General features: G+C 34.7%; 1 protein-coding gene across 1 annotated transcript; it reads right to left on the reverse strand.

Annotated features, from left to right (window-relative positions):
• Positions 1–613: 613 nt before the first annotated feature.
• il1b (interleukin 1, beta) lies at positions 614–6,496 on the reverse strand. The gene is made up of 6 exons (XM_054612859.1): positions 6,386–6,496; positions 5,372–5,426; positions 4,524–4,713; positions 2,906–3,082; positions 1,907–2,040; positions 614–1,132 (listed from the first exon to the last, which is right to left on the reverse strand). Exons 1-6 carry the CDS (start codon positions 6,418–6,420, stop codon positions 911–913), a joined length of 813 nt encoding a protein of 270 aa, XP_054468834.1. The 5' UTR covers positions 6,421–6,496; the 3' UTR covers positions 614–910.
• Between the last annotated feature and the right edge of the window lie 7,659 nt (positions 6,497–14,155).

A 14,155-nucleotide genomic window follows, 5' to 3' on the forward strand; every position in this document is an offset into this window, starting at 1 on the left:
TTTATCTAAAGAAATCGGACAATTAATTGTGGCTTTTTTCCCATAATTATGACATTACTTTAGGATTATGAATCTTTATTTTATACATTTGGACTTTTTCTTTAATAAATAATTAATAAACTTTTAGCTGAATACTTTGACTTTATATCTCATCATTTGGAGTTTCTCTGTCTACATTTTGACTTTTTACTTAATACATTTTTACTTTTAATCAATAAATTTGAGTTTCTATCATAATTCTTTCCTTTTCATAACAGAAGTTTGAGTATTTATCTTAAAGTGACATTGAAGCCGGTTGACATTTGGCAGGAATCGAACCTGGTATATCTGTGTGTTTAGAGATTTTAGAGTTTATAATGTAATTTTGATAGTTAGAACATTATTTGATGACCTATAGCATCAATCTGATGCTAAACTGCGTTATTTGAAGCATTGTTGTGACAAATTGTTGCAACTGTAGGATTTGTTAAAACAAGGATTAACATATAATTAATATCCTTCATGGAAACACTTGGAAATAACACTGAATTAAAGGCATTGCAATTTTAAACTTTTTTCAAGTATGTTTCAACACAACAGAGCACACATAAGAAATAATTGTGGAAACAAACAATAGAGAAATTAATTTAACTTTATTTACAATAATAACCAAAACAAATTACAAGGAATATCCTGTAACAACTCTCTCTTTCAAATGAGATACATTTTTTTAGTACGAAACATTTAAGTCAGTGTTAAAAATAATTTAAAGTAAAACAATTTTTAGTGGATTATTAGAGCGTGTTTTCACTACTACTATCAGTTTACATTAAAGACAAATTGCTCCATCTGGTGGTGAAGCAGAATAAAGATAAAATAATAAATCAGCATAATTCTGGAAACATTCAAACTCTACTACAGCAATATGTTTTTAGTTAATTTTGAAGGAGGTGCAACGGCTGGGGGCCTGGCTGGAGTCCACTTTACACATCTCCACTGACTTGTCATCCTGACAGGAGGTGCTGATGAACCAGCCGGGACATTTAACGGACTCAAAAGTGTTCACACTGGTTCCCATAGTTTTCCTGTAGAAGAGGAAATGGACCATGTCTCCATCAGCGCTGATATTTCGCAACTCTTGTTTACAGCATTCCTGCCACAAGACAGAAAAACAGTAAAAGGGGGGGGGGACAATGGGTGAAGGGTTAATCCTAAGTGAAATGTTGAATTTGCTAAATCAGAATTATGATAATGAGTAAAAGTATAAATGTTTGAATTATGAGATAAATGGTCAAACTTATGCTATAAAAGACAAAAGCTAGATTTATTAGCTAAAAAGCCAAAATTAGGGTCCAAATGATGAGATAAAACCAGGATTATTAGCTGAAAAAGTCAAGAATAAAGGTAAAAAATTATGAAATAAAAATGAGGAATTATAAAGTTGGATAAAAAGTCAACTTTAAGAAGATAAAAAGTTAGAATTATTTGATAAAAAGTCAAAATGATAAGATAAAAGTAAGAAGTATTAGATAAAAGGTAACAATTATTACATAAAAGTCAAAATCAGAAAACAGACATAGACATTTGACAGAGATAAGTCAAAATAATTGGACAAAAGTAAGAATTGTCAGATAAAAGGTTGATTAAAGGTCAATTATAAAATAAAAGCCAGAATTATAAAATAGAAGTTAGAATTTTTAGATTAAAGGTCAATTATTAGATTAAAAGGCAAAGTTATGAGATAAAAGTTGGAGATTTAGAACAGTCACTGTGTGTGTGTGTGTGTGTGTGTGTGTGTGTGTGTGTGTGTGTGTGTGTGTGTGTGTGTGTGTGTGTGTGTGTGTGTGTGTGTGTGTGTGTGTGTGTGTGTGTGTGTGTGTGTGTGTGTGTGTGTGTGTGTGTGTGTGTGTGTGTGTGTGTGTGTCACCTTCAGCTTCAACACAGCTTTGCCGTCTTCCATAAAGCAGGAGATGTGCTGGTTGTCGTTGATGGACAGGCGGACAGCCAAACGTGCTTCAGGTGAGACGTTGGGATTCAAGTAGTTTGCCATTTTAAAAGTCACTGATGTGGGAAAAGAGAGAGAAAGACGTGATTTCACCGGTTTATTAAAGACATCGCAGTGTTGACGTCTGTTTTGGTCTTTAAAAAATATCACAGTCTAAGAAATACTTCATTATAACAAGTCCTGCATTCAAAATGTCCCTTAGGTAAAAGTACGGAAGTATTATAAGCAAAATGTATTGCACTATGAAGAATGACAAGTGTTTTATTATTATAATAATATTATATGATTCTGTTTTTATTACTAACCAATCCATATAGGAGTATTTTAATGTTGTAGTTCATCAATGTGGAGCCAATTTTAGATACTTTGTATATTACTGGGAATATTAGTAGTATAGTACTGCATTTTATCATGATGGCACATCAGGTTTCTGGAAAAAGTATCAAATAAACTTATATTTACAGTAGAAAGTACAATATGTACCTCTGAGATGTAGTACAGTTAAAAGTACAATATTTACCTCTGAGATGTAGTGGAGTAAAAAGTACAATATTTATAAAATATTATATGATTCTGTTTTTATCACTAACAGATCCATATAGGAGTATTTAATTGTTGTAGTCCATCAATATGGAGCCAGATACTTTGTACACTACTGCATAGATTAGTAGTATAGTTCCTCATATCTTAAAATCACGTTTCTGTAAAATATTTTAAATAAATGTAGTTATGAATCCAATATGTTCTTCTGAAATGTTGTTTAAAGTCGCAGACACTGGTTATACTCGTATACATATAAGTAAAGTGCATTTAAGTAAAGTACATTTAAGTAAAGTACATTTAAGTAAAGTGCATTTAAGTAAAGTACATTTAAGTAAAGTACATTTAAGTAAAGTACATTTAAGTGTAGTTTTCAGGTACCTCTGTGTTCACCTTGTCCTCCTTTCAGAACGATGGCCTGCAGTTCTGAGGTTCCAGAATTGAGGCCGACGACCTTCTGTGACAAGTCACACAGAGTGCAACTCTCATTGCTGATGACTCGCTCGTATTTGTTCCGTCCTGCCTTCGCCGATGTCCCCGTCGTCATGACGATGGTTTCTGTGGAGAGACGGAGGCGGCTTTCAGAAAAAGGAGGTTCCCAAATGAGAACGGAGCGTCTTATAAAGAGCTGAGGTCATCGCATCCTCTTCTCATCCATCATCCATCAGTCCATCATCCATTCATCCATCCATCCCTCCGTCCATCCATCCATCCATTCCTCCGTCCATCCATTCCTCCGTCCATCCATCCATTCATTCATTCCTCCGTCCATCCATTCCTCCGTCCATCCATCCATCCATCCATCCTCCGTCCATCCATTCCTCCGTCCATCATCCATCTGTTCCTCCACCCATCTATCATCCATTCCTCCGTCCATCCATCCATTACTCCATTCCTCCATCAAACCATCTGTCCATCCATCCATTCCTCCATCAATCTGTCCACCTGTCCATTTATTCCTCAATGGATGGGCAGACTGTCTGCAGTAAAATGAGAAGTTTTTAGTGGGGAGCCCTGAAACACTTCCTCCATCTGTCCGTCCATCTATCATCCATCCATTCCTCCATCCATTTGTTCCTCCATCCATTTATTCCTCCATCCATCTAACATCCATCAATCAATCTATCCAATTATTCCTTTATCCGTCCGTCCATCCATCCAACCTGAAACACTGCTCTGAAAACTTCATCCATCCATCCATTTATTATCCATCCATCATTCCTCCGTACCTCCGTTCCTCAATCCATTCCTCCATCCGTCCATCCATCCATCCATATTTGCATTTGTCAATGAATGAGGAGAAGGTCAAACCCTGATGCAGTAAAATTAGACTTTTTTTAAAGGGACTCTGGAACACTTTTGCTTTAGTCCAAAGGGACCGCCAAAATCAACAAAAAATAAATGTTTCTTGTAGTACTTTTAAAGGTCAAGTGTGTAGGAATGGCGACGTCTAGTGGTGAGGTTGCAGATTGCAAACAACTGGAATGTCCCTCTCTAGAGACGGTGTTCGGTTTGTCCATTCTGGGCTACTGTAGAAACATGGCGGCTGGCTCTGTGAAGACGACCTACACCCCATGTAGACCTAATCAGCTCATTCTAAAGTAACAATAACACAACAACTCTTATTTTCAGGTGATTAGACGCTAAAGAAAACATTCTTATTAATATTAAAATCCATTTCTGCCAATAAATGAAACACACTGTATCTTAAAGTATAATGTTGAATGCAAGACTATTACTTGGCATACACTGTGGCATTAGTACTTTTACTTAAAGGTGCTAGATTTGATATTCAGAGGATTCATATATCATCAAACAACTGCGGGCAGCTGTGGCTCAGTGGAGAGCAGGGTCGTCCTCCAATCAGATTTTAATCATTAGAATTGCTAAAAAAAAAGGTGAATGGGATTTTGAATGAGGTTTTCTTACTCCTGGTTCTGGTTACAATTTTTGGTTCCGGATAACGTTTAAAGATGTAAGAGAACGGTGTGTTACCCACCGGTCACCAGGCTCTCCATGAGGGCGCTGCAGAGCTCGTCACCGCTGAGCTCCCTGCCGTGGTGAGTTAGAGGCCACTTCATCCTGTTGACCGCCAGCAGAACGGTGGTGACGGACTTCAGCGTTTTGGGGTCGTGGGAAACCAACCTCTCCAGTCCGCAGTCGTGTCTGATGATCTTCTCCTGAACCTCCTGCTCACACACACACAGAGTAGAAACCATCAAGTCAAGTCTTCCTGCAGGTGCTTCCCCTCATCTGAGTGCCAAAGTTTGTGATGACGCTTCCACATGTCGTTTATTTTAACTCTTTCATTTACAAACTTGTCTTCTATACAAACTTCAAATCATCAACCTCACATATATTTGTATATTTAGACTCTTGAGTGATGTATAATCCCTCTAATCACATACAATAGAAATGAATTGACCCTACTGACAAGTATTGTGTGTGTGTATCCAAAGCCTGATTTTATTCCTCTTTCGGTTTTAAGAGTCGCTTCCTCTCAATTAAATCAATTATTTTATGTTTTTGAATCAGGAACTTCAGTATCTCATGAAAAGGAAGTGGTGTATCAGATTAAGTAGCTACAGTAGATGCATATTTAATCAATATTTAAGTAATTATAAGATAAGCAGAGGGCCAATATTAAAGAACGTGACCTTAATCCCCATTAAATACATTTAGTTTTTAAACATTCTCATCTTACATACATATATTCTTATAATATCAGATAAGGACACCTGAAACTTAGAGAGCAAAAATGTAGGAATATGAGAGTGAACATACATGAGAGGAAGTGAGTTATGGCTGGCATGGTCTGTAATTAATAAATAATATATATCGTCTTACCGTCATATTTAAAGAGTCGCAAGATTCAAATCCCATCTCGACTGAGTTGGTCGGGCTGAAATACAAAACCGATGAATATTAAACAAATACATAAACGTTCTTAATAAGCCCAATTCCCAATAGTGGAAGAAGTATTCAAATGCTTTACTTCAGTAAATGTACTAGTTTAATCTACACCAATGCATCATATTCTATAAGATCATCACATGTTCCTGTGAGGACCTCGTATCTCTAAAAACAACAAACAGCCTGTTTTCAGCTTTGTGACATTGATGCATTTTCCAGCTGATCCAAGAGGCTTTTTATTTATCTGAAGAAGTAGGAGGATTTTCTCAACACATAAAGGAAACACTTCATCCTTCAGTTTATCACAAACATTCAACATCAACACATCTGGAGATACGAGGTTTTACATGGACAGGAAGGGGATGAAAAACTCCCTTCCTAAAGAAGAAACTAAAGCTGACAGACAAATGTAGTAAAAGGTACAATATGTACCTCTGAGATGTAGTAAAAGTACAATATATACCTCTGAGATGTAGTAAAAGTACAATATATACCTCTGAGATGTAGTAAAAGTACAATATGTACCTCTGAGATGTAGTACAGTAAAAAGTACAATATGTACCTCTGAGATGTAGTGAGGACTTATAAAGTAGCAGAAATTAGAAATACAAGTAAAGTATCTTGAATTGCTACTTGTGTATATGTATATTCCAGCGCTGCCTTTTATCACAGTTTTTCATCATGTTTTGTTGTTAGTGGGAAGTGAAACACTTTCCGACACGCTGGAGCTGTTTCCGTTTTAGAGACTTTCACTCACAATATAAAGCTGTTTGCTATTTATTCAGCTTCACTTATTCTGCTAAAAATGTCACTTTATACTCTCAGCTTCCATCAAAACATCAAGTAGTTACTTAAAAGGTTTTGGTCTTGTTATCTTGATATTTCCAATAGTTATTTAAAAAAATGCATTTAAATAAAATAATGTAAGTTTAGGCTCAAACAACTCACCTGTCTAAAGCTTGAGACAGATCAAAGTCAGACATTGTCTCGATGTGTTGAAGAATGTTTGAATATGAAAAGTCAGTGATTTTCCTCTGAAGCTTACAGTTGATAGCCTCGTCCCAGCTGCAGGCTGACTGAACTTCTCAGTGCGAGCCTCTCTGATAATATCAGCTTCCTCACACACACACACACACACACACACACACACACACACACACACACACACACACACACACACACACACACACACACACACACACACACACACACACACACACACACACACTCTCAGGAACTCAAACACCCAGTGCAGATGAAACAAAACACAGCACTTGTTGTAATGACTCAGAAATGGACAATCAAGACACAATAACAAGACAAATGTGTTAAACCTGTTAGTTCTCTATGAGCAGAAATAATAAATTCCTGTTCCCAATCGCATGGTGGTCCAACATTACCTAAGTACTTTGTTTCAATACACATTCTAGGTAGTTTAACTTTAGTATTTTCATTAAATGATACTTTCTGTAAAAAAATGTATATAATATTCCAGTTTGTAAATCCTTTTAGACACATTTAGCCCGATGTCGTCGGCATATGTGGACACTTTTTGATTGCTGCGTGAACTTAAAATGAGAGTTTATGGGTTTGGAGAAATGTTTGAAAAGTGTTTTCTCTTTTTTGCAGGAATGAATGTTTTTAATGAAACACAACCATAGGTTTTGTTAAGCTGCTGCTTCGCTGCTCTTAGACAAACACTGCTGCTGGTGAGGTTATGTGGTTTTGTTTTGTGTAACCTCATTTGACAGAAAACACTTTCCTGTACGTCTAGTTTCTAGGTACTGCCCCAGAAAAGATAGCCAACATCCCCGACCTTTTCGCATTTAATTCATTGAATGACATTGTGACATCTATTTTTGGCAATAGAAGGAGTGACAGTTATTATATTAGTCAGTTTTTCGAATATGATAAGATCTTCCCGGAAAATATATGCCATGACATCTTAAATGTGCTCCTGACCCACCTCTGAACTTTAACAATTACAAAAGATGGGAAACCACAGTGTACTTTCCATTATACCAGAGACGTATGTAGATTCACTACGGTTGTTTTTCTACTATGTGTTTGCAGGGTGGTTAGGTGATTACTCATTACTATATATCTGTCATCGCGGTGTGGAAGCATTTAAGAAAAATAACAATATGAGTACATCTCACAGGAGCACTATGAATAACTACAAAGTAAAATAAAAAATGAAAATAAAATAATAATAATAATAATAATAATAATAAATGTTATAGATAGATAGATATATAGAGATGTATGTAGATATATATAGAGAGATATATATAGAGATAGAGATATAGAAATATATATAGATATAGATATATGTATAGAAATAGAGATATAGAGATATAGAAATATAGAGATGTATATATATATATATATATATATATATCATCCAGTCCACACCGATGAGAGCAACTTGAGAAATAAAGATATAGATATAGATAAATACATATAGAGATTTCTATATAGATATAGAGACATAGATAGATATAGAAATATAGTTTGATGGATAGATAGATAGATAGATAGATAGATAGATAGATAGATAGATAGATAGATAGATAGATGATAGATGGATGGATGGATGGATGGATGGATGGATGGATGGATGGATGGATGGATAGATAGATAGATAGAAAAATGTTTGGTTCAAAAGTTAAACTTTAGATATAAAGAATCTCTTTGATAATTGTTAATTTCCCCCCAAAACTCACTTATGTTAGCACACTCCCTGACAGAGGACAAGAGCTCCTCTCGCCTGCGGCAGGAAGTGGTGTTGGTGATGCAAATGATACGCAGATTAGGCACGTTGTTGTTTATTTAACATGAAAGTGTCACGACAGATGTGTGTAACACATCGACCAAACCTGACAACGACATGAAATCACGAGGCTTCAGCAGAAACACAGTTGTCTAAATTTGCATAATCATGACTTAAACTCAACTTTTATGCTAATTAAGTCTCTCCATTGCAAGACAGTAGGCTCATGTCATATCAACTCATATCAAACTCTCGAGTAGGCCGTGTTGATGGAACATTAATCAATATTCTGTTTCTGCATTGCTTCATTCTCGCCTCAAATGTTTTCAGAAACATATTATAGTTTACTGTTCAGCTTTAAAGTGAGAAAGTTTTTCATCTTGACACAATGTTGTAAACAGTCGAGCCAGAACCAAAACCTCGCCCACCGAGGACCATTTGGGGTTCAGACACTTTGGATCTGGTGAATATATATATATAGAGAGAGAGATAGAGATATAGAAATATATATAGAAATAGAGATATAGAAATATAGAGATGTGTATATATATATATATATATATATATATAGAGAGAGAGAGAGAGAGAGAGAGAGAGAGAATGACAAAGATATAGATATAGATAAATACATATAGAGATTTCTATATAGATATAGAGACATAGATAGATATAGAAATATAGTTTGATAGATAGATAGATAGATAGATAGATAGATAGATAGATAGATAGATAGATAGATAGATAGATAGATAGATAGATAGATAGATAGATAGATAGATAGATAGATGGATGGATGGATGGATGGATGGATGGATGGATGGATAGATAGATAGATAGATAGAAAAATGTTTGGTTCAAAAGTTAAACTTTAGAGATAAAGAATCTCTTTGATAATTGTTAATTTCCCCCCAAAACTCACTTATGTTAGCACACTCCCTGACAGAGGACAAGAGCTCCTCTCGCCTGCGGCAGGAAGTGGTGTTGGTGATAGAGAGCATATTTGGTCTCCACCACCTCCTGAGGATAATATCTGTCTCTTTAGCTGCTATTTTCTCCACTTTTGTCCACCAGCTGAGTCTGTCTGCTGTTTGCTGCCGAGCAGGTAGTGTACAAAGGGGTTTTTAAAGCTTTATCTCTAAAAAAAGGTTTGAGAATCAGAAGAGTAAAGTAGTTGGTGGGAAACAAAAAAAACAATCTGCTGAAAGACGCCATAAAGCTGCTTAAATCTGAGGTGATCTACAGATTCGGCTGATTATTCTCTGTGGTTTCATCTCTGCGAGCAACGCCCTTTCACAAACAGTCATTTGACTGTTGTCATCCAACGGGCCCAGTGGGGGAGGAAGTAGTCAGATTCTTTACTGAAGTAAAAGTGCTATTATAATGAATAAAAAAAAACTATTTTACAAGTGAAAGTCCTGCGTTGAAAATGTTCCTTCTGTAAAAGTGTGTCAGTATAAACCAGTAAACTCTATTTAAAGTATTTAAACTGTGACTGTCCTCCTATTATATATATGAGGTCAAAACTACCCAGTTTTTAATGACAAACTACTTAGATCTTTAAAACAGGTGTCATTTATAAGCTCCTCATATGTATGGTGTGAAAATCCTAATTTGTAAAGTAATTTTAGCTGTCAGATTAGTGTAGTGCAGTAATATGTCTGTCTGATATGAACTCAGGTAGAAGTATAAATTGATACTAATACTGCTAGTAGATGTAGTTATTTACCCAAAGGGGTTATTACTCATAATTCGATTGAGAATGTTTTCAGGATCTTTTAAATGAAATTATGAAGCTTCTGCAGAAATATAACTTCATCCGATCCTCTGCACTTTTAATTCAGCGTTTAATGACGTATGACCCCATTTTAAAATAGCACTCCAATGATTAAGTGTTACACTATTGCACATCTTTATTGTTTACATTTTGTTTCATTGGCGCTCGATATATTTTCAATCTTTCACATTTTTGTACTGCATCTGCTGCATGATAATGTCCCTCTTAATAAAGGTGTATCTTTTCTTGGAACAGCCTCCAGAAACACTTTCTTCTCACTCCAATAACTTTACTTACTAAGGTTCCAAACAAATAATAAATAAAAACTTGCATGTCGAGCTTCAATTCCAAAACAGAACAGGAAAAAAAAACACAATTTACACCCACAAAAAAAAGGGGTTTACTCATCAATGAGGGATACAATGTAGCATCGTTACATGGCAAATACAAAAATACATATCTGTAGGCTATACATACATATGTACATGTGTAGTAGAGTCAGTTCAGCTACAACTTACAATTTCACAAGTCACCTTTCACTTTGGAGCTAAAAGCAGAAGAGGTGCACAGAATGTGACAGGCTGCTTTCACTCAGCTCCTTCATAAATTCTACTTTTACAAAGTTTAGAATGTTTCGTTTTCGTTAACATGTCTGAAAAAAAAATGCAGTCCAGTATAACATCATTAAACTAAGTGTTTAAACATACACTTTTAATGAACACATTTATGAGAGTGTCAATAAAAATGTAACACTTTCAATGTATTACATTACATTACATTACATTATATTACATTACAGTCATTTAGCAGACGCTTTTATCCAAAGCGACTTACAGGAAGTGTATTCAACATAGGTATTCAAGAGAACTACTAGTCACCAGAAGTCATAAGTGCATCTCCTTTCTTAAACAAGCATCTTAAAGCATAAACCAGAGCAAAAGTATAGTGCAGAGGCAAATTACTACGAAAACAATAATTGCAACAGACTAATACGAATATAATAAGTATGGCATAGTTTGTACAGGTGTACCTAAAAATGTGACAACTGAGTGTTTGTGTAGTACCGAAATGATAATGATGACCAACACTACTACAGCTGGGAACAGCATGGTTTACTGTGAGTGTTTTTTTATCATCTCTCTTCATTTTACACTCATATTATTAAATACAAGCTCAAAGCGGAACCACTTTCACCCGGAACAAAGGTTTCCACCGGACCACACGAAGTCGTACAATCAACCGGAAGTTCAAAAGCAGGAAACACCGCGCTAAAGTTATAAAAAAAAAAACAAAAGATCTTTAGCTTTTCATCTTCATCAACCTTTATTTTTCTTTATTTCTTTATCTCCCTTTTTCTAAAAAAAATTCAAAAGCCACAAAAAAATGTTTTTTGTCTTCATTGTGCAGGTTTCTCTGCTAAAGCTTTGTAAATAAGTATATGTATTTATATATCTATATTTATGTGTATACATGTATATATGTATATATGCGTATACATGTATGTGTGTGTGTGTGTGTGTGTGTGTGTGTGTGTGTGTATATATATATGTGTGTGTTTGTATATGTATATATTTGTGTATATATATATTTGTGTGTGTATATATATATACATTTTTATAAATGTGTGTGAATATGTATATATATATTTGTATATATATATATTTGTATATATATATATTTGTGTGTATATATATTATGTATTTGTGTGTATATATATGTGTGTGTATATCTATGTATATATATATATATATATACCTATATATTGCCTGTATCTATCTGGTCCATATACCAGCAGCCAGCCTATACACGTATCCAGAGACCCAGTTGCCTGAGCTTCAGTCTCCAGAGTCTGGTCCAGAAATCCAGCAGCCAGCCTCCTGCTAAAGGCAAACCTTTTGGTGCCAGTAAAGTCTCACACGGCCTCCAGAGCGTTTCTGCCTTAGTCCCCAGTCTCCAGCATCTGGTCGTCCTCCAGATGTGCTCAGACCATCTGGTCGTCATCCTACCTGTCCACCTGAGAGGTTCTTCCTGTTCAGTCGTCCTCCTACCTGTCCACCTGAGAGGTTCTTCCTGTTCAGTCGTCCTCCTACCTGTCCACCTGAGAGGTTCTTCCTGTTCAGTCGTCCTCCTACCTGTCCACCTGAGAGGTTCTTCCTGTTCAGTCGTCCTCCTACCTGTCCACCTGAGAGGTTCTTCCTGTTCAGTCGTCCTCCTGGCCGTCCTTCAGAGAGGTTCTACCTGTCTTTCCTGCTAGCAGGTCATCAGTACTATACTATGACTTTTTATGACAAATTTTTGAGATACTAAACTATGGCTTTTTATAACATACCATGATATGATTATTTTGTAAAAACTTTCAAAATATTATACCATGATTATTTATGATATAGAATTATGAGTTTTTCAACAATAATATACCTTTTTATCCCATTTTTCTACATACTAAAGTATGACTTTTTTCATAAAATATTTCAACATACTATTACATTTTCTGACAAACCATACTACTACTTTTCTTCGACATACTTGGTAACACTATAATATGTAATTGATAACATACTATATCTCTTTCTGACAATTTTTTAACATAAACTTACTGTTTATTACATACTATAATATGACTTTCACTGATATTTTTCAACATTCTATAACCTTTTTAATGACATTTTTCGACATACTGTACTATGACAGTATATGACATGCTAAACTATGACTTTTTGTCAAGACATATTTTAAATTTACTATGACTAATGACATACTTTACTATACCTTTGTTGAACTATTATACCATGATGTTTTGATGATATTTTTCGACATACTATGCTATTACATTTAAATTCCATTTTTGACAAACTATAGTTTGCCTTTTCTTTCATAAAATTAATAGAGAAACAAAAAATGCAATAATTTATTGATAACAAATAATCAGCCTCAAAAAACTATACTATGACCTTTTTACGACATGCTAGAATCTGACTATTTTGTCATTTTTTGACAGATGATTTCATTACTTTTTTTAAATCTTTTTTTGCTTACTATATTATGACTTTTTTTGACAGCCTTTACTACTTTTTTTTGGACATGCTATACTATCAGTTTTTTTCCAGTATTTTTCACCATGCTATACTTTGCCTTTTTCCTTTCATTTTTCGACATACTATACTATGACTTTTTCGACATACTATACTAGGAATTTGTTTTTAAATAGTATACTATGATATTTTTAATTGCATATTTCGACATACTTTACTATAAAAAGAGCAAAACTTTTGCACTCCAGTAGGACGGCAGGTCAGACTGCCACCTAGAGGTGGCGACTTTGACTTAAAACAACGTGAGGCGTTCTGGATATTCACCCTAGAAACCTTGTCTCCCAAAGGTTTGAATGATGAATTATTATTAAACGTAATGTTATGAAATATTTTTCCAATGCACTATTCGATTTTATTTTATTTGTACTTATTTCAAACGTATAATACTAGTTCTTTATAATGTGACATATTTTGTCCTTTCTTTTCTTTCCTTTTCTAGCGACAGACTGTAGAAGAAAACCTTTGCAAACTCCTAAAAATCCTGTCCTATAAAAGAAAAGTATTGATCTTGGCATTACAGCCTTTCTATAATTTCTATATTTATCTTCTTTATGTGTTTTTTGATTGAAGACATTCCTCCTATATGATATTATGTATTATGTGTATGTTTTCATGTTGTTTGTAGGCCTTTAGTGCCACGATAGAATGTAAATTGATTCTTTATTTGTTGATGGTTCCGATTCGTGTATGACTGATTGATGTCATGTGATTGGGGCAATCTGATTGGTCTACCAGCCTATTTACGAAACCAAAGTTCTATTTAATGCATGTATCCTCATTTCCATGTAAAATAACCTGATGAAGGTCTACGTACCGAAACGTTGTTACTAAAAGATATTTATACGCAAGTGAAGAAGACAGTGTGAGGGAGTGTTTTGTTCTATATTGACATACTATACTATGACATATGACTTCTTCATGACTTTTTCCTGACTTTTTTTGATGTACCATACTATGACTTTTGCATTATATTTTGTTATACACTATGATATGACTTTTTACGACATACTATACTATGACTATTTTCATGAATTTATTCAACATAATATACAATTACTTTTTATGACATTTTTAAATGG

The sequence above is a fragment of the Anoplopoma fimbria genome, chromosome 14 (genome assembly GCF_027596085.1).
Source record: "Anoplopoma fimbria isolate UVic2021 breed Golden Eagle Sablefish chromosome 14, Afim_UVic_2022, whole genome shotgun sequence".
Classification (NCBI taxonomy): Eukaryota; Metazoa; Chordata; class Actinopteri; order Perciformes; family Anoplopomatidae; genus Anoplopoma; species Anoplopoma fimbria.